Genomic DNA, 26,881 nt, shown 5'->3' on the forward strand with positions numbered 1-26,881 from the left:
CTACTAATATCCAGAACACATTCTGGCTCCAAGTGGACTTTTAATAGCAGAGAATAAAGGATGGAGCCCAGCACATTTGTTTTTCTGCTCTGTGAACTTGCTGCACACAAGCTCCTCCAAGGTCACAGAGTAGGAAAGGACACCTCTTTAGACCTGTGTGACACAGGAGCAGCCAAAAGAAAGCCCGGCCAGGTGGCCACACAGGTGTGGCCAGGTCCTTAATCACGTCTGCAACAACAGGCAGGAAAAGGTCAATGAACTCAGTCAAGCCAGTTCGGGAGACTGAACCGATTCATCATCCTTGGTGCCAACAGGCCTTCTTGGAATGGTATCCAGGGACAGAATCGTTGCAGGTAGGCTGCCAAATCCTGTGCACACTGGCTGCAGGGAGTACATCCTACCCTCCCCACGCCTGAAGCAATGCGTGGCTGCACTCCTCATTCCTGCAGGGTGGGGTATTAGCACGTGGAGCCACGCACTCCTAAGAAGGATGGCCAGGTGGTAGACAGAGAACCTGTCCACCCTTCAGACTTCCCTGCCCTGGCCTTGTGACTGCCCTGCGTGTGTTCACTGTCGTTCTGACCACTGTCTTCATCACGCATGCACAGACAGCTCTGCTCTATACCAGGTCCTGTCCAGTGTGCCTTCCTAGGTATGCATACATGTGACACTCAGCAATGCCGTAAGGTAAGAACCATTATTTCACCCATTTCAGCTAAGGATCTAAGGCATGAAGATATTTAAATAACTTGTCCAAGGTCATGGAGGCTTAAGCCCTAAGAAGGTTGGTCCCATACATAGCCTGTGATTTTAACCAGTACAAAACACTGCTTCTCTAGCTTTCTTCTGAGGGACCACCTATCTCCTACTCTCAAACTGTGGGGTGAGTACCCAGACCTGTACAGGAGTAGGCCCAGGGCTCTCCAGAGAAAGAGCCACTGGGATAGAAGAAGATAGGGATACAGATACGGGGATATATTTATCATGTGATTATGGAGGCTGAGCAACCTCATGATCTGCTGTCTGCAAGCTGGAGAACCAAAGCAGCCAGTGGTATAATTCAGTCCAAAGGAGTGAGAAGCTGAGGATCCAAAGGCATAAGTCCTGGTACAAGTCTGCAGTTCTAGAACCAAGAGCCCTGATATCTGAAGTGTGAAAAGATGCGTGTCCCAGCTCCAACAGAGAGGGTGGGTGATTCCCCTGTCTTCTACCCTTTTGTTCTACTGGGGCCCTCAATGGATAGTAGTGATGCCCATCTACACTGGAGAGGGCAATCTTCTTTCCTCAGTCCATCCGCTGACCTTCTGGAAGCACCTTTGCAGACCCAAAAATAATGTTTTACCAGCAATCTGGGCATCTCTTATCCCAGTCAAGTTGACGCAGGAAATTAACCAGCACGAGTCTACCCTTGCTCACCTCGGCATCCACACGCATCCCTTCGAACCAAACTTAAATTTCCAACTAAGAAATAACAAGGTCATAATTCCACCCAACATAATACAACTGGACCTTGAACAACGGAAAACACACCAATCCCTTCCCCAGAGGAGGTAAAATCCTTGAGTATCTGTTACCCTCCCTGATATCCCATATCTTAAGCACTAAGATGAAAAATCGACAATACATAAATAGTAATACAAAAATCAATGCATCATATGTCCAATGACGAAAGACTAAGACAGGAAAGAAAACAGAGATAATTGCTTAATATGTGGATGTACATCAAAATGTATTCATAGTAAAATTAAAAGAAAATTCTCATGTCAATCCATCTCTATGTCTGTAACTAGTCCCAAGGTCATAAGTGGTATTTAAAACTGCTTTGACTGCCTGTTCTGTTTCCCCTTTGCTCCCAGCAAGCACTGGACAGGGTGACCCAAACTTTCTTTCCTAAAGCGTCGGGGCCATGAATAGCCCTGCCTGGATTGGGTTGCCGTAGTTTTCCATTGACCTCAAGCACGACACCAAGAGACACCCCGAGGGCTCAGACGCAGTCTTCTTTTCCTCTGTCGTGAAGTAGTAGTCTAGCTTCCCCCTGGAAGTCCAGATCAATCACCCAGCAACTCCATTACTCCCTCTTGACCTACTGACACAGAGGCATGAGGGGCCCGCATGGCCAGCTGGTGGTCCTAACTTCCAGTTCAACAGAATCATTGCACGGGTCCCTGGGACTCACACCTCTCCGTCTGGAACTAAGACCTCTAGGCGGGCAGAGCATAAATTCATGGGAATAGGAAGCCTCACTCTCGCTGGTGGGTCACTAGGGGTGACGGTGAGCGATGTCACTCCCGTTTCTACCCGCTTGATTCCTGGACCCATCAATCCCGGCTATCAGAGAATCAGCACCAGACGGGACACTGCAGGCTGATTCAGAGGATCCAGACGATCTTCTGAAGCACCTGCCTCCATTCCAAAGCTGCCAGGACCTACTCAGAGAACTGCCTTAAAATTCTGTTCCTCTAGAGTCACTCTTGGCAACAAAATTTTCAGTCTTTGTCCGCTGGGGTTGCTATCATGAAATAATACCAAAAACTGGGTGGCTTTTAAATAACAAATGTATTTCTCCCAGTTCTGGAGGGTAAGTCCGGGATGAAGGGACAGGCAGACTCATTTCCTCACACGCTGCTGTTTTCTTGCCGTTATTTCACATGGTGGAAGGGGTGAGCCACCTCTCTGGGGTCCCTGGTATATTAAGGCATTAATTTCATGCATGAAGGTTCCTCCCTAATGACCTGATCACTTCCCCAAATCCCGACCTCCTCATGCCATCACCTAGGGGCCTAGGACTTCAACGTATGAATTTGGGGAGGGACACAAAGCATTCAAACCACAGCAGCACAGGATCAAGGCTGGCTGGTCAGCTCAACCCGTCCTTCTGGCTCCATGTGACCTGTGGTCCAAGGAGCCTTGAGGTCACTGGGGTTGCCACACAGATAAGATCTAAGGCTAAAGGTGTGACGGCCGTCAAGCTGCCTCAGGAGAAAAGCCTTCCTGAGAATGGAACCAACCCAGAGGAAGGCTGGCCGAGAGGTGGAAGAAGAGGATCCTGAGGGCCTTAGTTAAGCACTTGGATCTACTGTGCCTGAAGCCAGTCCTCGGGCTTTTCAATCCCAGGGACCAAAAAACTTCCCTTTTCAAAAACTCCAGTTTGAACTGAGTTTCTGACTCAGGCAACAGATGAATCTGACAGAGACAGAATATGGGGATTATCCCCTTGCCTACAACTGAGCCTCAGGCCTTGGATTGACCCAGAGCCGCATCCGGGAGTCAGGCGGTCTCCCCGGACTCTCCTGCTAGTTCCCTAGGGAGGAGCAAAGAAGCCGGACTAGAAGGGCCAGGGAGCAGGACGCAGCAAACACGGCCACCGACTCCAGCTTTCCTCTCAGCACATGGGCGTTGGAACGCCAGGTCGCTGGGCGTTCTTAACCTCCAGCACTACGTTTTCCAAGCAGAGAAGCAGCAGCACGAGGCTCTCAAGTGTTCACACGAACAGAGCGACAGATATGTCCCCTGAATTTCAGCAAAATGGCCGTGGCATACTTGTGCGAGGCTACTGGGAGCCCAAGAAATTCAGGGACGGGAGGTAGTCACTACTCATTTCAGACAAGCTGAGGTCAGCGGTCAATTTTGTGGGTAACAGGACCCATTAGGGAGACAAAGCCAGCGGGGAAAATCCTAGAAAGGTTAACCAAGCAGAAGCAAAATAAGAGAACCCAGAGTGAGGGAGCACCTGGGGCGTGCTCAGTGCAGTTCACAATGGAGACTCTCCCGGTGGAAAGCCCGGTAAGGGCAGGGCCAGCTGCACTCCAAACAGCGAGACTTTAGCACGGAGAACTTCTTATCTATTCAACTTGGGGATAAGAAGACTCAGAGGCCCTCCGTGTCATCAATGACCCATGTTCCTTCACCTCTTCCACTCTGCCACACTCAGGAAACCAGCGATGTCTCCCTCCATTGACCCAAAAGGGCTGCCACAACGCTGAGCATTATATCCTCACACAAAAATATCCAAAAGTACAAGGAAGAGATGTGTCTCGCTTCAAAGAAAAGAAAACTTTTTCCTTGGCCTTCCCCAGTGTCCCCTCAGGTCCCATCAGCAGGATTAGAACACATTCTCACTTTCCCGGAAAGCAAGGTATCAGAAGTTTTCAATTTCTGGCATGAAAAGTAGCCTGTGCCAGAAGGAGAGAAGAGGGTGAGGTCTATAAATTGCTCTTGTGTAGGCAATCAACAAAGGACACCACACTTGGGACAAACTTATACCAAAACTTCTGCTACATCCTTATCTACCCATCTGCCATTGACGCAATTATTTCCTTAAATTGACTTGCGTTTTCTCAACCTCAATACCTTTTCTTAGGTAAGAAGTTTCATATCCCTACAATAAGTATAAAATCACTCTGAAATGTGGTTTTCTAATCCAGATTAAAATAAGCTCAGAATGACTCCAACAAAAAAAAAAAAATGTTTGTCTGTCTTACCTATAACCATTTCTTGTCCTGCCAGCAGACTCTGGAATGCCCAGTTGTGGGATTAACTCATTTCCTCCCAATTCTTGGTCCTTGATATTAAGAGCTCCCCCTCAAAGAGCTCTAGAGTACACTGCAAATAACCACCCAACGACCTTGTCCAGTAGGCCAACAAGGCAGAGCCTCCCCATCACCTCCACCCCAAGGCTGGGGTGAAGACATTCAGCGAAATCATAGTAGAGAAACTCCTGGGTTCCCATCTAGTGAGGTCCTCCCTCCAAATGCTATGTTTGCTATTGTCCCCACTAAAAGGAAAGCCATCTCAGAGGCCGTGGGGGCCACCACATGCCTTAGAATGGGAAGAGCCCCGCTCATTTGTCTAAGCATGCCACTAGCCCCCGGGCACAAGAATGTGCCCACCAGGGACAGAAGAAAACTGAACCGTGTGCATTACTTACATCAGAGGCTGGGCCCTTGTCCGCGCCAGGGCAGGAGAACGTGACGAATTCATGGCACCGCTTGTGCACAACGAAGCAGCAAACTGCAAAAGAGGAAAGAAGGGGAGGAGGAGGGGGAGAAGGGACATGGCGGCAGGGGTGGAGGGGAGGGAGAAAGAGGTCGTTAAACTTGGACTTCACCAACGAGAGAAGGTCTTATCCCGCAATAAACAAAAGCTTCCGTTTCTGCATGTTGTCCTGGTGGGAGATAAGCTTCCACATATACTGGTGCTGCATCGCCCCTGGCATTTACCTTCCAGGGTTAACTGGGGTTCCAAAGGTCACATACAGGGCCGGGGTCGTGGCTCAGCGGTAGAGCGCTTGCCTAGCATGTGTGAGGCACTGGGTTCGATCCTCAGCACCGCATAGAAATAAATGAATAAAATAAAGGTCTATCAACATCTAAAAACATTTTAAAAAAAGGTCACATGTGCTCCACATGACCTGACTTTCCCGTCTGAAAATACCATGTTGTTTTCTAGATCAGGCAGCAGAGGAAGTAGCTGGCTTGGGTTTAGGTCCATAAATGTGTATTGGAATTATGTGAATTAAATGCATCTGTGGTATGGCCCTGGGGATCCGCTGGGGGAAAGTAGCAGAGAATATATACAAATCAAAACTGATTTTTTTGTTGTTGTTGGACTCTTCTTTTTCAGTTTTGTCTTTTACAATCTTTTATAACCTCTGAGTTCCAGGAGGACAGGTACCAAGCTTTCAGGGCAGGCACCAAGCTTTCGGGACAAACCTAGAGCCTTCCTAAGGTGCTTGCTCAGTAAGTGAAAGCTACCCCTTGTGACATAATGGATCCAGATGACCATCATCAATAGCAAAAAGATACCACCAACCTAGACCAAAGCTCACACCACTGTCTAAGAAGTACTCCAGCCAAGTAACCAAGTCCACGTCGGTTCATGTCTCTTAATGCAACTACAAATTTACAAAAAATACGAGCCACAGGTGAACATGTTAAGTGACACCATAGGGAAGCCATTGCCAAACCCCCAAAGCCCCCACACACAAAGAAGCAGAATATGAACAACTACAAGAGCAACCAATGTGGTTTCTTCCACAAACTCCAAGAGGGAGGAAATAAGAGGAGAAACTTATATATTCAAACAAATTTAAGAAACAGATCCACTAAATGCAATATGTGGACCTTCTCAAAATCCTAATTTGCATTAACGAGTAGTTTAAAAAATTATGAGGCAATCAGGGAAATGAGCTACTCGCTTTTTTTCAAGATATTAGGGAATTATTTTAATTGATATTAGGGAAATAAAAAAATTTTGGTGGAATAATGGTATTGTGGTTTTTTAAAAAAATAGACTCCTTATCTCTGCGGATCTATCTTAAACTCTTCATCGATAAAATACTTTAATTCAAAATAATTCAGGATGCTGAGGAGGGTTATTGATGAAAAGCATTGGTTATAACAGGTCATTATCGAACCTGGGCGAGGGACACATGAGGATTCATTACATTAGATCTATTTTTCCACATTTTAATATTTTCCATACATAAAAATTTTAAAACATAGAAAGAAACTGAGAGAGAACGTAAGTCATAAGAAGTGGGGATGCAGAAGGACTATAAAATTGAAAATTGCTGAGTTTTACATTTCTCGAGAGATTACAGGTACTGAAAAACTACACACAGGACATTATAAGCTTAAATGTGTGTTTTAACAAGGAGAGAAGTCAGGATGGAAATATGCAATATAACCTTCAAGACACTATAAGGAAAAACTAGGTAAAGAAACTACATTACAAAAGCCACCTTCATTCACCAAGGTCATATAAATATTATTCTTTTTTCTCTCCACTTGAATCCATCTGCAATTTCTTAGAACCTGATGTGAAATGGAAATCTAACTTGCCTCCCCCCACATAGGTAACCAGTTGTCCCAGTGTCCTTGATTGAATAATTCATCCCTTCCCTGCAGACTTCAAATGCCAGCTTTATTATAGTTCAATAATTACATACACTGGGGTTTGTCTTTGGGGCTCCTGTTTTTTCCACTGATCTGTCATGAAGTGTGGCAATAGGGGTTTTAATTATAGTAGCTTTGTAATATGTTGCATCTTGGCAGGGAAGTTCTCCCTCATTATCCTTATCTTCAACATTTTCTTAGCTATCCCTGCATGCTTATTCTCCAAGTGAACTTGAGAATCGGTTTAATCAAGATTTTAAAAACATCAGAGAAAATTTTTATTGGAATTGCATTTAGTCGGTCCCTGACTCCATAAAATAATTGGGACTTTGAGTGGAATGGTCTACAAATTTAGGAAGTAAATTCAAGATAATGGACACGTGGACAACCACGTGGAATTGATGATTCCACCAGGAATTGATGATTCTCTTGTTTGAAGTCTTATTTTACATCCCCCAATGGAGTCTTTAGTTTCCTCCACAGAGTTTTCTGCATATTTCTCACTCAGTATCACTGAGGGTTTCTTTTTCTTTTTTAAATTTTTCTTCTGGATTCTTTTTTAACGCTATTGTGAATTTTTTTTTCAGTATAAATAAGGACTTCACAAATGTTTAGATGTTAATAATAGGGAAAACTGGAAATGGGGTATATGGCAAATCTTCATAAATTTGCTATTGTGAATTTGACGTTTTCCCATTTTGTTTTTCAACAGCTTGTTGTTTCCAAATAAGAAAGCAAGAGAATTTCAGTACGTGTTCGTTGTAAGCATGTTTTAACTCAGGACATTTTGGGGGAGTTTTGGGTTGCTGTCTTTGAGTTTTCCAGATGGATAATTAGATTATCCTGAGTAATCACATTTTTTTTTCTTTTCTCCTTTCTTTTTTCTTCTCCTGGTATTTCCACCCTTTCAGAAGAAGGTGAGCTAAAGGGACAATCACATGCGCTTGTTTCCTGGGGTTCCACCAGCTCCATCTCTCTCCTCCCCTCTCTACCTGCTTCTCAGATGAGCGTTCGGAATAGACTTTTGTTTTCCTTGGGAATTTCCAACGTGTTGACACCGTACCAGCTTCCCTGGGTGGTGTGAAGCTTCTACTCTTTCTTCATTCCATATTGTTAGAAGGACTCTCTTTTTAATTTCCTCCACCCCCCACCCCCCGCCAGTGTTTCATCTTCTCTGTTGACTTTTCCTCTACCATTTTAAAGCAGCAGATTGTGGGTATATTTATCAATTCCCCTGGATTTTATTCTACCTCATAAAGTGTGAGTTGTACATTTTCCCCCCTTCATCCTACATATCTGCATTTGCATTATGTCTTGGAACATGAATTCTGCAGTTGGGTGGCCAGGTTTGGATCCTCTGTCCATCGTTCACAGTCCTTAATATGTGGGTGCTTGATCTGATCTCCTGGTGCTTCAGCTTCCTCTCTGCACTGTGATAATAATAGCAGTCCCCCAAACGGTGGTATCGTCAGACTTACAGGGATCAATCCACACTCAGAACGGGGCCACACAGCACGAGTGTTCAACAAACATTTGCTACTATCACTTCCTGCTCTTGATTGACCACTGGGGTCATTTACTCCCATTCCTCTTCATTAAAAATCTAAAGATCATAAACCTAAAGATGTTTCCTTTTTTTTTTTTTTTTTTTTTTGTGTGGTACCAGGGATCCAACCCAGGACCTTGTGCTTGCCTTGCTACCAACTGAGCTATCTCCCCAGCCCCTAAGACATTTCTTTTAAGTACAGTTTTGGATGCATCTTATGCTTTATAGTTAATGCTGTTATTGTTTTCAGTTCCTCAGTGGTCTCGAAGGGAGCTTTGGGTTCCTTCCTTGACTCGCAACAATGTGAGCAAGGTTTCCTCCCATTTTCAAAAAGTTGCTTTCTTCTAGAAGCTTTCTTCCACACTTCCCAAATACCCATCAGGACCTTACTGATCCTTATGCGGTTTTTTAGAGAGACCCATCTCTCACCTCCTAGCATCTATCACGAATCCGCGTACACAACTGATCCTCGGTAAATTAACATTTGGTGAGCGAATGGATGGAAGAATGAATATCATCAGTCATGAAAGAAAAGCAAAGGTGACCAGCTCTAGGGTAGATGTTGTGCTGGACGGAACAGCCGCAGGTCACAGGTCATGGGGAGTGACAGTACTCCACCATGATAGCACCTCTTTAGGCATCCTTCCAATTAGCACAGAGATCAACAACCCAGACCCACTAAGGAGGGATCGACATGCCGAGTGACCCGACCCTCCCCTGGCACACTCTAGAGAGCCGCTGGGAACAGCTGGGGAGGTTGGGCTTCCAGAGCAGGTAATCCCGCTACACTAGTGTTACTGAGAAGTCAAGCAAATCAAATTCCCCATTAACTAAAATACTTTAAAGGAAGGAGTAGGGTTGGCTATTTTAAGAAACAAACTAAATCCTTTTGTGAAACAAATAAACACCCCCTCATTTCTGTTTGGCAAATTCAGGGGAAGACTAGCTTTTCTTAAAGAAGAGACTGTGTTTACGGAATTGCTGAAAAAAAAAAAATGTGCTGGGTCCTACTTTCACCCAGGAAGCTGGTAAGAACCAAGGATCCCGCAACGGCCTGTGGTTAATTCAATCACTTCTCACGCTGTGGGGCTGGAAGGCCTGGGGCCCGGAGCCCACTGAACCCGGTCCATCAACCTGCTCTATGAGGACTATACAACAGGCTCTCAAACTCCAAGCCCAAGCACTAAGTGGGCAATGAAAACGTCAGGGTCAGGAGGGAGCTGCACACGTGGCCTGTTTAGGAGAAGTTTCTGTCCAACTCCAGCCAAGAACGAGAAAGAAGTCCTGAGCTCTGTCAGTCTCCACCCCTCCCTGATTACATGCAAGGTCATCAAGGTCATGTGACATCAGTGTAGGCAGAATAATGCTCCCCACCACCACCAACGATGTCCACACTCCAATCCCCAGAACCTGTGGACACGTCATCTGGCATGGCAAAATGGGCTTCACCGATGTGATTAAGTTAGAGGCCCTGAGATAGGGGATCATGCTGAACTCCTCCTTTAAACTTCTTCCTTGACACAGAACACTCCCCCACTCCATTTTCAAGTAGTTGCTTTATTTTAGCAGCTTTCTTCAAAATATCTGTTATTTATTCTTGTCCACTTCGGGGGGCTGGGACCCATCTCTCATTCCTAGTATCTACCACAATTCCAGGTCCATCATGGATATTCAGGAAATGAATGTTTGGTGAGAGAATGAACGAAAGAATGGATCTCATCAGTCACAGAAAGAGAGCAAATGTAACCAACTCTTCAGTCGTGTCCTCCTGGCTGGTCCTTGTACATCCATCACCATGGACAGCGACTGTTCCTCACAGCTGACAAGCTGACAGTGCTAGAAGGGAAGGTGGGTGACCTCTCGGAGCAGGAAAAGACCAGGCAGTGTCCCCTAGAGCTCCTGTAGGGAGTGCAGCCCTGCAGACACCTTGAATGTGGGTTTTGATCTCCAGAATTGTAAGATAATAAGTTTATGTCATGCGATATTAAAAGATCACCAACACTTGATTGATTCCAGAATTGACTGATACAGTCAAAAGCCCAGGGGATCCTTTCAAGGGACTTCTGAGGTATCTGACCCAGGAACGCATGGAGACCCCAAATCTGCTTCATGCTGCATCTCCACCCACCCCCAAAACTCCTAGCTCTTCTGCACTAAAATTCATTCATTATGTCCCCAAATAGAGTAGATTAAGTTATCAGAGCTTATTTTCTTTTTGGCATTGATTCTTCTCTGCTACCCAGTTCTCCACAAAGGAAAACTGACATCCTTGGGAAGCCATCTTTGACCCTAAATCCACAGTCCACCTGAGGTACGAAATCCAGCACGAGTTGCAGATACCTGTGAAGAAAGGAAGAGCAGGGTCCTCAGCACTTTCCCAGGCCCTGGTGTCCCTCAGGATGCCCCCAGACCGCCAGTCCTCATGGACAAAGCCCATCATGTGCAGGAGTTATTGACCAAGCCTCTGGAATCAGATGGACCACAGTTTGAACCCTCACTTTACCACCGATAAGCTGAAGGACGTTAATCCACTTACGAGGCCTCTCTGAACCTCAGTTTCCTCCTCCAAAATGAGAATAATCATATTACCGACTTCATCCTCTGAAAACCTGGCTTTGGGCTCATTTCTCTGCTCCAACGCATTCACTGCCTGCTTGTTGCCTAAAGTGCAAATGAGAGAAAGCACATGCCACGTGTTTGGGGGAAAGGGACATTTTAGTTGGAGCACCAGCATGCAGATTTTGCTTCGCGATGGCTCCTGTGTGTGTGTAGGGGGTCTCTCTTTTCTCCTAGATAAAGGCTGACCCACAGGATTATCTGTATTCAACTCTGCCTAGTGCCCAAGATACAGTGGCTTCCTGCAAAGGCAGGAACTGTCTCCATGATCAAAGGCAGAAAGATCTGGTTCCATCTGCACCCCACCACCAGCCTCAGTGGCAAAAAGAGCCACCTCCACGGCCAGGACACGTGAGTTTGCAAAGGGCTTTCACATCCGTGATGCAACCTAAACCTCGTCACAGTCCCGGGATGCAGGTGCTATGATGCCCCTTTCATCCTCGGGGATGCTGACGCCCAGGGTGGGGGCGTCCACCCAAGGTCACTCAGCTAGCCCGCGGTGACAGGCAGGGGAAGCCAGCTCCGTCTTCCTCTGGAGCCCACTCTCTCCGCTGGTACAGTGTGGTTTCATTTGTGTTTGTCATTCATCTCATGTTCCCGAAGAAATCCTCCCCCACGCTCTCACCCCCGCCACTCAGTCATTTGCCAAGTCCCACTGATTCTTCCTTCGCAACATCTTTGAAACCATATCCTCCCGTACGTTTCCCTGCTGATTCCACCTTAGCTGCCCTCACCAACTCAGAGACGGAGTTTTTTGTAATAAAACCTTAACAGGTCTCCCCACAGACGGATCAGCCTGCCTTGAGAGCTCATCTCTAGGAGCCAAAGTTTCCACAACCATCAAGGAGATAAGGCTGGCGATGTCACATCATCGTTAATAAATCTAAACGAGATGTCATGTGTGAATGTGTGGTGGTAGGGGATGGCGCAAAGTAAGCTCTCGGGGAGGTTCATTTACTTTCTTCCAGAATGGAGGGGTTCCTGGTACAAGCTCTGCAACACGCTGCCTGGAACCTACACCAGGTACCACTATTTTTTAGCTCCATAACCTTGAATATTCTCCCTGACCTTGCCTGGTTGCTGCTTTCCTAGTGTGTAACATACGGACAATAATTTCACTTTTCTCATACGGTTTTATGCAGATTTAATGAGTTGATCTTAGCTCAGCGTGTGGACACAGTGATGCCTAATGAATGCCAAGCATTGTCAATATTATTCCCACCCACTTCCACCCGCCCCCGGAAGCCTACACGCTCCTAGAAAGTTCATCCTCTGAAGACCCGACTTCGGTCCCATTTCCCTCTCCAACACATTCGCTGACTGCTTATTGCCTGAATCTGTGCTTTCCAACAGTAGCTACTAGCCAAATGGGGCTATGTAAATCTAAGTTGATTAAATAAAATTTAAAATTCAGTTCATCATTCTTACAAGCTATATTTCAAGTGCTCAACAGCTCCACAGGGCTAGAGGCTACCATATTGGATGGCACATAAGTAAGACGTATCCATCACTGTAGAAGTCTGATTGGACAAAACTGGCCTAAAAAATAAGGTTCAAATAACTTAGCCTGGCACCCATCCATGATAATATCTCTGTCCAATTTCATGCTCCTCTCTTCTCACTCTGCTCCACACTCCTGCCAGGCTGATGACTGTCCCTTCCTATTTTGCACTTTATACATTCTCTATTGTGCACATTTGTTCCACAGACATATCAATGCCAATGGCTCCTCACATGCACACAGATGACATTTAAAGCAGAGGAGCTCAGTTCTCCAACCAGGAGACTGAAGGCCAGATTGGAATGGAAACGGCATACTCTGCAGGATCCTTCGCTCAGCATCCCCGTAAGTCAGCTGACAGGTCACCCATCCTTCCTGCCCTGGTGCAGGGGTTGTGGACTCAGATGCCTGCAGAGGCCAGGCCTTTGGACTAAGTGGAGCCAGACTGGTATGGTGCAATAGGAAAGGGGTACAGCAGTGACCAGGTTGAACTGAAGAACACATGGCCTCCTAAGGGACACTCAACTCCAGCCAGCAGTGGCCCTGGGTTCGCAGGTCCTAGGTTGCCAGACAGGGTCTTTTTAAAGTTCTTTGCAGGCCATTCAAACATATCTGTGTGCCACCATGTATGAGCTTTGTCTTAGATGGCCACAATGCCTTAAATATTTCCTTCTTAGTTACTTACGTTGCTGTAGCTAATCTATTGCCAACCACAGAATGGAAGTAAGTCCACCTACCTCACCTGCGGTCCTGAAGGTGAGATCAGATTCACATGCCTAGTGTGTGCCTGGATCATGTCAAGTTCTTAGTAAAAATATCAATGAATGAATGAATGAATGAATGAGCAAGCAATGAATGAATCAATGAATGGGCCCGTTCAGTCACTCCCACGCTGAGAAATCTCCCATCACGGCTGAGTCAAGGGGAAGACAGCTGAGGCCAAGGGCGGTGGATGGTGTGTGAGAATCCGTGGGTGGCTGCCCCAACACAGACAAGCTGCGGGAGTCCAGAGGGTCACCCGTCGCCCTGCTTGGCCAGCTTTCAGTGTGCAAGGAAATTTTCTTTTCAAGAGACTGTACCATGCTTACTGTTTAAAAATTCAAACACTACAAAATACAAACACTACAAACATCAAGGGTGCCGCAGAATCTGAGGATTCCACCAGCCGATGGCTGAAAATATTGGGGGGGCTGGAAATTCTGCATGTGAGCCGAGCACAGGGGTGGATACTCGTGATCCCAGGCACTTGGGAGGCTGAGGCAGGAGGATCGCAAGTCCAAGGCCAGCCTGGGCAACATAGCAAGACTCAAAAAAAAAAAAAACCGTTCATAAAGAAATTGCATCTCTACTGAACACTGTCATTGTCCCTAAACAACACAGTGTAACTAGTTCTACAGCATTTTGCACTGTGTTGGGTATCATAAGCAACCTAGAGACAACTTACAGTGTTTTGGACCACCTGTGTAGGTGACATGCAAACCGTTTTACCTGGGACTTGAGCATCTACAGGTTTTTGCTACTCGCACATAGTCCTAAAGACAACACCCTGTGAATACCAAGGACAACTGTGCACCGAGTAAGATGATCTCCATGGCCTTTTCCTTTTTTGTCTACGTCTCTTGTATTTTATCCATGTGATGTGATTCTGCACCACTGGTTCTCAGCCCAGGATGCACACTCCAGGCACCTGGGAAGCTTTAAAAACAAAAATATGCTCGGGTCCCACTTCCAGAGATTCTGACCAATCGGGTCTGGTGGGAAGGTGAGGACAGGCATCCGCACATCTAAAAAGCTCCCCCCAATGATTCCAGTGTGCCTGGGGAGCTGAGCGTGGCTCTCTGCACACACCTTTATCACTTCCTTTCCCCCAGACTAACATCCGAGAGCCCATTCGATCCCCGTGCACAGAGAACAACCCCATTCTGTTCCCGCACTGCTTCTTGTTCCGTCCTGTGGGTGAAATGCCTTCACTGGCCCAGCCTCGTAAGAACTCGTAATGCTCCGATGAGTATTTCCTCCTGGAAGAGAGGAAACAGAGAGGGCAAACTTTCCCTGTGTATCAACAGCCAGGCACGAAGGAGACAAAGCAAAGCAATGATTTTGCAGTCATGGGAACTGCAGGACGGGGATGTTTTCATCTGCAGTGCTACCCATTCGAGTTCACTCGGCAAGAAAAGGAGCTGAACCCACAAGAGGTAAAGCACAGGTACCGGAAATGAACAAACGCCTGTAAAGAAAGCGTCCCCGCTCCACCTTCTGCTATAACACACCCGAGGGAGCCCCGAGCAGGACCAGAGAACACAGAGACTGCTTTCGACACTGTGGCCTCTCCCTCTGGGTCAAGACCTGAAGGTGGGGCCCTCAGGACATGGTGCCTGTTCCATCAACATCCTTTCATCAGCCACGCTGAGCCCTAGCGTGTTTAGACCAGGAGAAGGCACGGTCCCCAAGCCAAAGCGCAGAGGGCCTCTCTTGTTTCTGCTACAGCAGGACCCACCCTCTGGGCTTCTCCCTCAGGAAGTCACTCCTCTCAGACTCATAGCTCCTGTGACTCAGCTAAGGGTGCCCTCACCCTCTGGCTCCCAGGGTGATGCAGGACCCACACTGCAATGTGGATTCATCAACGGACACGTGACTCGATCCACCCAATGGGAATAAGCTTCAAGGACCTTTGCCGTAATGATCAGGAAAAAGGAGCAGAACTACTGTACTGGTGGGGAAGAATCTGCATCTGCCATGTTTCTCAGAGAGAAAAACAAAAAAATGAATGAAGCCAACCCAGAAGAAAGCAGAGTCAAGAGGTGTCTGATATGTGCACCTGGATCCAACCAGACCTGAAGAACGCCTAGGTTTTTCCATATAGACCAATAAATTCCTCTTGTCCTAAACCAACTTGAATTGGCATTTTTTATTTTTTATTTTGTATATTGTGACCAAAGAAGTCCTTTTTATGAATCAAAAGAGATTAAACCGGAGGATGGATACTAGAGGTTCTTATGTTATGCTTGGTGCACTGTTTAAATCAGCATTTTCTTTTTTAAGAACTTGGTATTGAGATGACTCAGTTACGGGATACGGTACTTCGCCCTTCCTCGAATTCCTCTAGACATCGTGGCTCTTGATGAAGACATTTGTGAGGAGGCATTTGCTGGGGGAGAAAAAGCACCTGGAGACGTGGACTTGGACTTGACCGCTGTCCTGTGCCCCTGGGTGCCTGTTTTTAGGGCTTCTTTCCAGTAAGCTCCTTGAGGGTGGGCACCTCCACCTGGCTGATGTGACGGTGACTTACGCCATCTGCCACTGCCAGTATCCTGCCCCTGCCGGCGCAGGAGAGGCCACATAGCCACCAGCCACACCCGTACATTATCATTGACGATCATGAGTCACATCCACCAAATCGGGCCTCCAGAGAGAGGCAGCTCGAAGCTCAGAGATCAATTCATGTCAACCGCGGGTCCCCAACTCACTTTTTAAAAGCACACGGAGGTGAACCACTACCCGTAACCACAAGGTGGGCAGCTAAGTAAATATCACAAAGTCAATGTTACCAAGCACATATGGCAGAACTCACCCAATCAGAGATGAGACCACAGAAGCTACAGAGCGCCTCTTGGTTTTGCCTGCCCAGCATCCGCTCCTTCACCAGGTAACTGGAATGCTGATTTTCCTTTGGGAAATCATTCTTCCTCCGTGGTATGTGGTCCTCAGAGGACTGACAATCAAGACACCCAGCTTTCCCCTTACACGTGACCCGACCTCCCAACATCGGTGAGTCACGCTGGGATTCGATTCCATAGCACTGGAACAGATTCAGCCACCATGTCATCCCTCGGTCCTGCCGTCGAGATCCCCGCGGCCACTCTGAGCCCCGGTTTTCTAAGGACTGGCACTGCGTGTGTTCACTACCTTACGTCCTTCCAGGTTTTCTTATTTTTTCTTAAGCCAACTAGAGTCCATTTCTGTTCTGTACAAATGACCAAAGAGTCCTGTTCTCAGCCCATCCTGCTGCAGGGTCCTTTCTATGACTCCCAAGCTATGGCCACCAAGCTCCAGGGCAAGGGGCTCTTTACCTCCTACGGAGATCTCTAATGTGAGAGAGTTCTCCCGAGTGCACACAGCAGCCTCTCCAGAAGGTTCCGATCCTGCCCTTGTGGCCCTGGCTCCTGCCCTTCTTCCTGTGCCCCCCAGTCCTTCCCCACCGAGATTCCTCAAGGCTCTGGCATAGCTGCCCGTCCCTTCCCGATGGACACTCTCTCCCTGGGCCATCTTGTGGATCCATGAGACTTCAGCAACTCTGCTCACGATCGCGTTCCAATTGGCCACTCTCAGTCCAGAGCGCCTCCTTGAGTTCCACGCCGTCCAGCTGCCTAACATGGTCATCTGAATGTCAAACCCGACATGCCCCAAACTGAGTTCTCGTTCTTCCACGTCACTGCCCGGGGTGCACCTGTACCCCTCCTGCTGGGTGCACCTCATCCCCTCCCCCACCACCATGACTCCCCAGCACCAATTCCTTACGGTCTCACCCCTAATCACCACTCAGAACCAGCCCGCGGCCCCCACCAGCAAAAGCGCCCCCTTCGGCGATTCCTGCAGCTTGCTTCTCGTTCAACTCCTAGGTCCCTCCAGATCTCAGACTCAGGACCACTTCCTCAGGGTCCTGAGTTGTCTCTGACCCACCAGGCTAGGTTTAATGTGCTTGCTCTATGTTCCCATCAGACCCATCCTCTCTAGAGCACTTTATTATCTTCAGTAAGAAAGTTCGGGGGTGTGTAAAGAGAACATCTACTCATAGCGTTACTGGGATTAAATGGGACAACACATTGGAACATTAACAGAAGAAATAAACCTTAACACAATAACAGGCACTTAGCAAGTTCCTGATACGTATTAGCTAGCGTCAAGGTCATTGTTGTTGCCAATAATAAACATTGTCGTCTCTTTTCCCTTCCACATGATCAGCCTCATCAACACAGAAGGGCTGCATGTTCTCCTCACTACAGTCTCCCTAGTGCTGACACATAATAGGAGCTCATACTATCTGACTGCTGATTGACTAGTTGAGATCTGAAGCCAATGACCAGTAAATCACACTCCTCCATGTTCCTCCCGGGTATCGCTCCTTCACCAGCCCACACATTTCCATTTCCTCCCAATATATTTTGGGTAGTAAAAACAAAACCTTCTCACTATCATCCTAGATGCTCTGAGACACAGTCAAGTCACTGCAAGAAAGGTCCTCACCATGGGGACATTGTGCTTGCTTTCTTCTTCTTATTTACTTACTTATTTAAATAAGTCATGGGGGGGCAGGAGAACCAAGTAGAGGAAAGATAAACTATAAGGAAATATGGGAAATGGTGGTGATGGTTTCTTGGCTGTGACTTTGGGGCTTTCTTCTTTTTTAAAAATTCTGAACTTCCCTAACATTTTAATATAATAAAGTAAATATAAACGTTTCTAAGCCTCAACTTTCTGAGACCCACTTTAATACATGAAAAGATACCCATTTTTAGATATACAGGGCAGTGCATTTTGACAAGTGGATTAGATCCAAGTAATTACCACACATGGTAATTACAGCATGGTGTCACCCCAAAGTCCCCCAGTGCCCTCTTAAGAGATTTGACTAGGGACTTGTCAGTATTAGTAGTTGGTTCATTTTTATAGCTGAATGAGATTCTGTTTCATAGTTATCCCCAAGTTCATCTCTCCATTCGTCTGTTGGTAGATAAGTTGGTATCCTTCCAGTTTCTGGCTATTATGGTACAGCTGCTCTGGACAGTCATTTATAAGTCTTTGTTAGGGCATATAATTCAGCTCCACTTAGGTAAATGTCTGAGGGTAGAACCGCTGGGTCATATTCTGTTGACCTTCATAAGAAAACGCCACTGTTTTCCAATGTAGTGGTACTATTTTATTTTTTAAAGGGAAATCATCCAACACATTCTCTTTTTATAGGTTTTCATGCCTACCGGGGTCTTGATAGGAAAAAAAAGGTCGTCCTCCATGGTTCATTAAAGACACCAGAAACCGTGGGAAACGACTGTCACTCCCGAGCCTCACAGCAGAACACAAGCCCGCTGCAAGCTGAGTCCGAAGGGGGTCCATCAGCAGCAGCCGAACTGGCAGAGGGGGCTCAGAGATGGAGGGAGGCACCCGAGCGTGGACATAACTCAGCGCTCTCTCCTCCCACACTCGAGTTCCCTCCCTGGCACCTCCCACGGCTTCCCTCAGACCAAAATCAACCAGCAAGAGAGCCCAGGAGACCCGGTCCGGAGGGGTCTGCCTCCCCGGACACAGAGCAGGACAGAGAAGGGTGAGCGATGATCGTCTCAGAGAAAGCACCACATGGAGAGTACCCAGCACAGCACCCCTTCAGTGCTCAGAGGAGGGGAGAGAGCAGGAGAGCCAGGAGACCCTCTGGAAGGCTCCAGAGGCAGCGGTGAGGAACCCAGCCCAGCATGGACCTTGGGTGACGTAAACCATATTTCACTCTTAAAGTCACAACAACAACGATGCCTCTGCTACTAGTAAGGATACGAATAACAACAGCAGTTCACGCTTCCCTGAGGGCTTACTGTGTCCCAAGCACATGCTAAGTGTTTATCGGATCATCTCATGCAACCCTCATGGCGCCCACGGAAAGCAAGTCTATGGTTATCTCCCATTTCAGGGATGAGGAAAATGTCTGAGCCAGGAAAATGAAGGTCTAGAAGTCTAGAAAACTCGACCAAGAGACTCCAAAGATTGGTCAAGCCCTAAACACATGCTTTAGTTTGGATCTTAAGTGTTCCCTGCCAGGTCCATGTGCTAAAGGCTTGGTCCCCTAGTGGGGGTGCTTCTGGCAAATGATAGAAACTTTAAGAGGTGGAGCCTAGCCAGACATCTCTAATCCCAGGAACTCAGGAGGCTGAGGAAGGAGGATCGCAAGTTCGAGGCCAGCCTCCCTCAGCAACTTGGCAAGACCTTGTCTCCAAATAAAAATACACACAAGGCTGAGCTCAGTGTGTAGCTCAGTGGTAAGTTCCCCTGGGTTCAATCCCCAGCACCAAAGTAAATAAATTAATAAAAGAGAGATGGGACCCAGGGGAAGGTCTGTAGGTTCTTGGCAGGGGTGGGGGTTGCTGTGCCTTGAAGGGAAGAGAGTAGTCCTTTCCTAGTTCTCTGCTTTGCTTCCCAGTCATGGCAGAGCAGTTTTGTTCTGTCACTCAGCCCTGCCATGACATGTTGCTATAGGCCCAAGCAATGGGACAAGAGACTAAAACCCCTAAAACTTTGAGCCAAACAAACCTTTTTGCTTCACAAGTTAATCATCTCAGATATTTGTTATAGTAACAGGAAGCTGACTAGCACACTACTACTCCATATTGCCTCCCTCAGAGAAAAGCCAAAGGACTGGGGTCCCCACCCAGCTCCAGGATTTACACCCCACATTGTCATGCCAAGCCACTCTGTGCCTCAGATCCTCAGGTGTACAATGAAAGTGCTACCTGTTTATCTCTCCCCCAGCACTACTCAGAACTGAACACAACAAAGCAGTTCAGCCTCTCTTGAGTCCCAGGGGCTCTGAAACACTCTGATCTCAACAACCCTGTGGGGCATAATGATCCCTTTCAAATAAGGAAATGGTGACTCAGAAGGGATGCAGCCACTCATCCAAGATGAAAGAGCTAGTAAGAGCAGAGGAGGGACCCACACTCGGGTCTACCAATCTCCAAAGTCACTATGCCCGTCAGGAAAGAACAGGAAGGGTAAATAAATGTGCAAGAGGGGAAGGTTTGGAGCCTTCATTCCTAGATGCACATTTTTGCACACAATTCACTTTGGCCCTAGCATCTGGCTGCTCTGCACATGGACCTTCAGAGCTGCCGGGCAGCCAGACCTAAGCTCCTCCCTCCAGCATCAGGTGCATCCTCACCTGCCTCAGAACCCAGGTGCTGGCCTCCAGAAACCACCCAATCCCCTCCCTGCATCCTTTGCTGATCTTCCAGTGTGTGTGCGTGTGTGCGCACGCGTGTGTGTGTGTGTGTGAAGAGGGGTGTTACTGCCGTTACTACCCTTCGGTACCTTCTTTAAGATGACATTAACCTCAGGCACCTCTACTGATTGCCCAAGAAATGGAGAGCAAAGTCTAAATACAAACACACAGGCTGCCTGCAGTCTCGACGCTCGGCATTCCCGTCACGTCTCAATCCCCTGTCATCTGAGCAACACTCATCCTCCACGCACTTTGAAATCTTTTCTGCTTTCTACTTTGCCAAAAGGTTCCAGTTTTTCTGTACTGGCACTGACATGATGCAGAAAGAAACATGTGAGCCATGAGGGCTCAAAAATAGCCTGGAACTTTCCAAGGAAGGGGCCCGTAGTGGGATGACAGGCGAGCTATTCTGCATAACAAAGCACTCTGTCCCAGGAGTCAGGCACAAGCCCACCCCTCCCCGCGTTCACACACACACACCTGTCAATCACTCCCTGAAATATCCTATCCGTGGGAGGACGAGAAGATAATGGTATGATCAATGAGGCTCCCGGGAGGGCTGGTGGGATGGACTCCATCCAGTGGGGATTTTTCTACTGCCAAGAGGTCAGCTGGGCTTGGAGGTGAACCACAGTGTTAGTGGTGGTGGTGATAGTGATGATGGTGATGGTGATGGTGATGGTGGTGATGGTGATGGTGGTGATAGTGATGATGGTGGTGGCGACAGTGATGATGGTGGTGATGGTGATGGTGGTGATGGTGATGGTGATGGTGGTGATGGTGATGATGGTGATGGTGGTGATGGTGATGGTGGTGATGATGGTGGCGATGATGATGGTGGTGGTGATAGTGATGATGGTGTGATGATGATAATGGTGATGATGGTGATGGCGATGGTGGTGGTGATGATGGTGATGGTGATGGTGGTGGTGGTGGTGGTGATAGTGATGGTGGTGATGATGATGATAATGGTGGTGATGGTGATGGTGGTGATGGTGATGATGGTGATGGTGGTGATGGTGATGGTGGTGATGGTGGTGGTGATGGTGATGATGATGGTGATGATGGTGATGGTGGTGATGGTGATGGTGGTGGTGGTGGTGGTGGTGGTGGTGGTGGTGATGGTGGTGATGGTGGTGATGGTGGTGATGGTGATGATGATGATGGTGGTGGTGAAGGTGACAGTACATAAGATCTACTTATTTCCTACTATGTACCAGACCCTATTCTAAGCTCTTTACACAGCTTAATTCATTTTAATCCTTACAACCCTTTGAAGTAGGTACTAATACTCCCATTTCACAGATGGGGAAAATGAGGCATGAGCAGTAACTTGACAGTAAGTGACAGTCAAGAGTGGAATGCAGGCCACCTAGCTCCAGAGCCTTTGGTCTGCACCGTTAGACCTCCACTTCATACTCCCCATGACAGAAGCAATCGCTCAGGTCCCCATGGCAGGAGAGGGACAGGAGTGACTGGATACCAGCACTACAGGCACTGACAAGGTACAGCACCTTCTTCTCTGGACCCTTAGCTCCTAGGCACTGTTGGAGACCCACCCCAAGACTCAGCACTTAGTAGAGCACTCAGCTTTCCTCTGCACGAGCACCTCAATCCCCTCCAGCCGTTCAGCGCAGACTGCCTTCCTGCCTTCCTGCCCTCCACTCTCAGGGCCACGAACTGAGGACCTGTGTGCCCGTTTCTCATTTCCCTTCCAGATCCATTCTCCACCTAACTTGGTGGGGGTCTGAGCTCGGGAGACTGAGCCCTACAGAATCGGCCACCCGGTGCCCTGGACTTCTGGTTTCCAGAGGGCTCAGAGAGGGCGGGACCTACGCATGGAGAGGAGGACAGAAGCCCGGGCACTTGTCCCCTCTCTTCATCCTTGCCTTAATGCCGCCTTCCAGGAAGCAGCTGCGCCCACCTGGCCCGGGGTTCCTGCTGGTGGGTGGTCCCTTCTCCCCCGGGAAGTGGAAACAGTGTCTCACTGCTGCCTTGGCATTTCTCATCTGCAGTCGGAACCTGGCCTGCACCTCCCTCCACAAGGCATCCCTCAGGTGTCTGTTTCCTGCGGGAGCCTGACAATCGGTGACCACAGAGAAGACAGGTGTCCACAGTCACGCAGTTAGGAAAGGGCAGGTGGGGTAGGGGCCTCTCTCACAGCCGTGACGGCCAGTGGCAGGAGTGAGCTGAGCAAGAATAAATGATAACAAATAGTGATTGACTGAAGCGACAGGTAAGACTGGGGACCAGGGTTTTCCAGGGCGCACATGCCCAACACATAACCAGGCATCCAAACAGGCATTTTGAAGACTCTGCAAACCAACAGCAAGTACCTCTGGGACTCTTTCTCCCATGCCCCCAGGGATTTCACCCCTCACTCTCCAAAAACCTGCTGCTGTTAGAAACTAGTCCTGACAACATCCTAAACTTTATTTCTCATCAATCCCATTCCGCTCCCTTCCCAGAGTCTTTTAAATCCCTTCTCCGATGTCCAAGATTCAGGCTATAAAGATAATTAATTCTCCGGCTTCAAAGGCAGCTCCCTCAACCCACTGGCTCTTTCTCTCCACACAGCCACGGCTCATCATCGTCCCTCCCCCTTCCCCATGACTACAAGAAGCCGCTTCCGTCCCCTCTGCTGTCTGGGAGCCTGGGAACCCAGCCAAGGATGCCAACCAAATGGAAGGACAAGGCAAGGAATGTTTGAACTTGCTGCCTGCCGTCCGCAGCACCGAGCAGCCTCTGCTCTGCGGGCAGAAAAAGCCACAAGAAGCCCCATGCAGGAGAGGAGGAGGCGCCCTCCATGACGATGACCTTGAGGTGGGACCCACTGCCCCCCAGTCAGAGCCCCACCCAGGTGCTGCAAACCGCTTTGGTTTCGGCTCAGGCTGCGCTTTCCAACGACACGAAACCACCGCCAACACTTCAGGGAGCAGAGTTTGTGATGTTTAAAAGTCCGGGTTTCTGACTTGTCTTTTTTAAAACCAGAAGTTTTGCCAACAATGGGTCCCTAGCTTCGCATGGTGACAGAGAAGTCGGAGCTGAGTCCAGGAAAATGTGGAGCCCAAGAAAGCAGGGAGTCTTGTCTGGTGTGGCACCCTTCTAAGTACCTCCCGGAGGCTGGTCCCTTTGATCCTCACCACACTGGTGTGGCAGGTCCCGACACTACAGAAGAGGGCACTGAGGGACACACAGGAGGGATCACGCTCGGCTTGGATTTGAATTCCGGTGAAGGCAGTCCCAGAACACATGGGAAATGAACGTCTGAGGTGAAGGAGGGAACAGTGAGGCCATCGTGTCCCCTGGACGGTCCTCAGGGCCCCAGAGGAGCCGCTCGCAGCACAAGAGATGGGATGCTAGCTCACTGACTCTCCGCAGCTGTTCCCCGGGAAGCCACCCCAGCAGGAAGAGTGCGGCCCTGCCTGGGGGTCCCCAGCTTAATGGCCAAAGACACCCCGTGGTCCTCCTGGTTTCCTGTATCGAAGGCGGAGAATCACAGATGGTCTCCCCTCAAGCCCCACCGGCTGCGGCGGCCCAGAGAGCACAGGTTCAGACTCGGCTGACCTACTTGGCCCCGCGTGACTCGGGAGCAGAGCTTTGTGTGGCCACAGCAGCAGCAGAGCCGAAGGTCTGAGCCCCAGAGTGCCACCAATCGGCTCAAGCTGGCAGCTGAAGAGAAGCCGAAGGGAAGTCTGCAGAGGGAGAGGGAGACGCCAGCTCTGCACTGGGGGAGCTGCCATGGGGGGCGGGGCCAGCGGTGTGGAAGGTTCCAGAAACCACGGCCGGTGGCAGCCGGAATCCCAGCTCAACACCGCCCCACTGCAGGATCTCCCAGTTCCAAGAGGGGCCTGACCAACAATCACAGAGCATTCTGACCACTCTGTGACCCAGCTGGCTAAAAGTTTTACCAGCAGCTGTGTGTCCAAGTGGTGGCCTTAAGCATCCCCAGGCACTGATAAAGGTGTTCAAGAAGTTGCCGGAAACACCAAAATGCACTGACCCTGGTTTCCCTGAACACTCGTCTAAATCCCACACTCCAATCCCCTCTCCTCGGACATGGCTAGGTAGGTCATCCCTCTGTCTTGCTGACTGTCACACGCACACACCAGCAGCACTGTGGAAGTTCCCCTGATAAAAACGCCAGACAGCATGGTTGGGTGAACATCGGTAAGAATCTTGTACTGTTCATTTCAAAAAAGCCAGAAGGTGAATGTCTCCACCTTAACAAACGATAGCGGTTCAAGAAAGACAGGTATGTTTAACCTGATTTAAGCACAGCATGATGTATGCATGTATTGAAATGTTACATGGTACCCTATTAATACATACATATACGTATAGTTTTTATGTTTTAATATATTGCTTTTAAAAATGTTTTAAGGAAAATTTTGAAACGCTTTGGACTGGTCACTCTGGTGCTTAGCGCTTCTTTCTTTGGAATTCCAACCTGCACCATCTCAGAATCTATCAGGGCATTTCCTCGCGGGAATTCCCACAGGAAGTGCTGCTTTGGGAGAAACTCCAGCTGTAAGTTGGGGAGATAAATCACCCCCTGAAGAGCCTGTGTTTCCTCATCAATATGATGAAGTTGATCCAATTTTTATGTTTGTTCGTAAAGTTATGCATTTAATCATCTACATTGCCTGACATCCACGTATGGAATGTCCACTCTGTGCTGGGCATTGACCCAGATGCAAGAGTAAGACTGAGGAGACATTTGCCTTCCTGAAAGTTGTGGTATCAAACTATAGTCCCAGTTTTCTTATCTCTAAGACAGAGATAATACTTTGAAAGGTTATTTGAAGAACTAAATGTTTATTGTTTTTAATAAATAGAAAGTAGCAGTTACTTAACACTTGCCAGTGCTGTTCAGTATTTTAGACCAAAGGTTGGCAGAGTTTTCTCTGAGGATAGCAGAGTGACTATAGATGCTTTGTAACTTACCACAGGGTTATATCCTGATACACCCATCCTAAGTTCAAAGTGTCATAAGATTAAAAATGCATGAATACACTAGCCTACAGAACATCACGGCTTAGCAACACAGTACGCTGGTGAACATCTGGTGGGTCTCCATGAAGGTGTGGCTAACTGGGAGCTGCAGCTCTCTGTTACTGTCCAGCATCTCAGGAGTATCAAACCACCTACTGCTAGCCCAGGAAGAAATTCAAAATTAAAAAATGTATGGTTTCTACTGAATGCATGCCACATTCACATCATTGCAAAGTTAAAAAAATCATAAGCAGGACCACCATAAGTTGGGGACTTTGTGCACCTTAGGGTTTGCAGGTAACAAAGTCTCTACAAAAAGTACCCAATTCTGTTTCCAAGTGTAAATGCTGCCAGGCACAATACAGAAACCAAAAGGAACAGCTGTGTCCAAAAATATTTGGTCTCAGTCCCTGAATCCATGAGCTGCACTTCACCAACTCCAGTCGTAGACCCGCACTGGGTAGAATTTTCTGTGATGATGAAAGTGTTCCATCTTCACTATCCAATATGGTAGCCACTAGCACATGGAATGTGGCTACTGTGACCCAGAAATGGATTTTTTTCTTTGTTAAAGTTTAAGGAGCTACAGATGCTTAACAGGTACAGCTGGGAGTCCCAGCTCTAAGCTTCCGAAGCCATGTTGTCATCTGATGAGGTCCTGCCCCTCTATCGGGTCCCCAAGTTCCAAGAGGGTCCTGACTATGACCACAGGATGACTTGACTCCCAACTGCTTTACAATGGAGCAAAAGTGATATGCATCCCTAGGAAGCCAGACCTTTTTGAATTTTGAATGTTTGTGGACAGCGTGGACACAGTAGCCTAGAGTATGCAAAACACTTGTCACCACTAGACACTCAGAGCGAATTCTACTGCTCTTGTTTATAGGGATGATGATGGCGACGATGGCAAGACTCAGGGCAAGAGCCATGCCTGGGGTCGAACCTCTCCGCAGCCAGCGAGGCAGAGGAACACCATGTAGAGATCAATGCCCACCAATGGAGACGAAGTGAGCAGAGAGGGACACCTCTTGTGGCGGCCCCAGGAGCCCTTGGAACTTCTCAGGAACAAGCCCCTCACTAACTTAATGAGGTCCTCTCCAGGAGGGGAAGGCCACCCTCATCAGATCAAACTGGCAACAAGTACAGGAACAGCTCTGCCTGGGCATCCCAGAAACACCAGAGATGGGCAGCTCCACCAAGAGCTCCCACTGACACTGCCTGCCCACCCCCAGGGACGTAATGACCTCCCTCTCCTAATTAACAACAGCAAAGATGCATCAAAGGACACCCCCCCCTCTCTCTTTTCAAAAGGCAGTTTCAACTCTCCCTTGAGCCTACTATGTTTC

The 26,881-nt window shown here is 48.1% G+C and overlaps 1 protein-coding gene across 1 annotated transcript in view; it reads right to left on the bottom strand.

The window, feature by feature from the left end:
- Window positions 1-26,881, bottom strand: part of Prkcb (protein kinase C beta) — a 306,315-nt gene that overhangs the window by 178,195 nt on the left and 101,239 nt on the right. The window contains 1 exon segment of the mRNA XM_047533405.1: window positions 4,928-5,010. Within this exon segment, the coding sequence (XP_047389361.1) occupies window positions 4,928-5,010 (83 nt within the window).

Source organism: Sciurus carolinensis, chromosome 18, assembly GCF_902686445.1.
Source record: "Sciurus carolinensis chromosome 18, mSciCar1.2, whole genome shotgun sequence".
In the NCBI taxonomy this organism is placed as follows: Eukaryota; Metazoa; Chordata; class Mammalia; order Rodentia; family Sciuridae; genus Sciurus; species Sciurus carolinensis.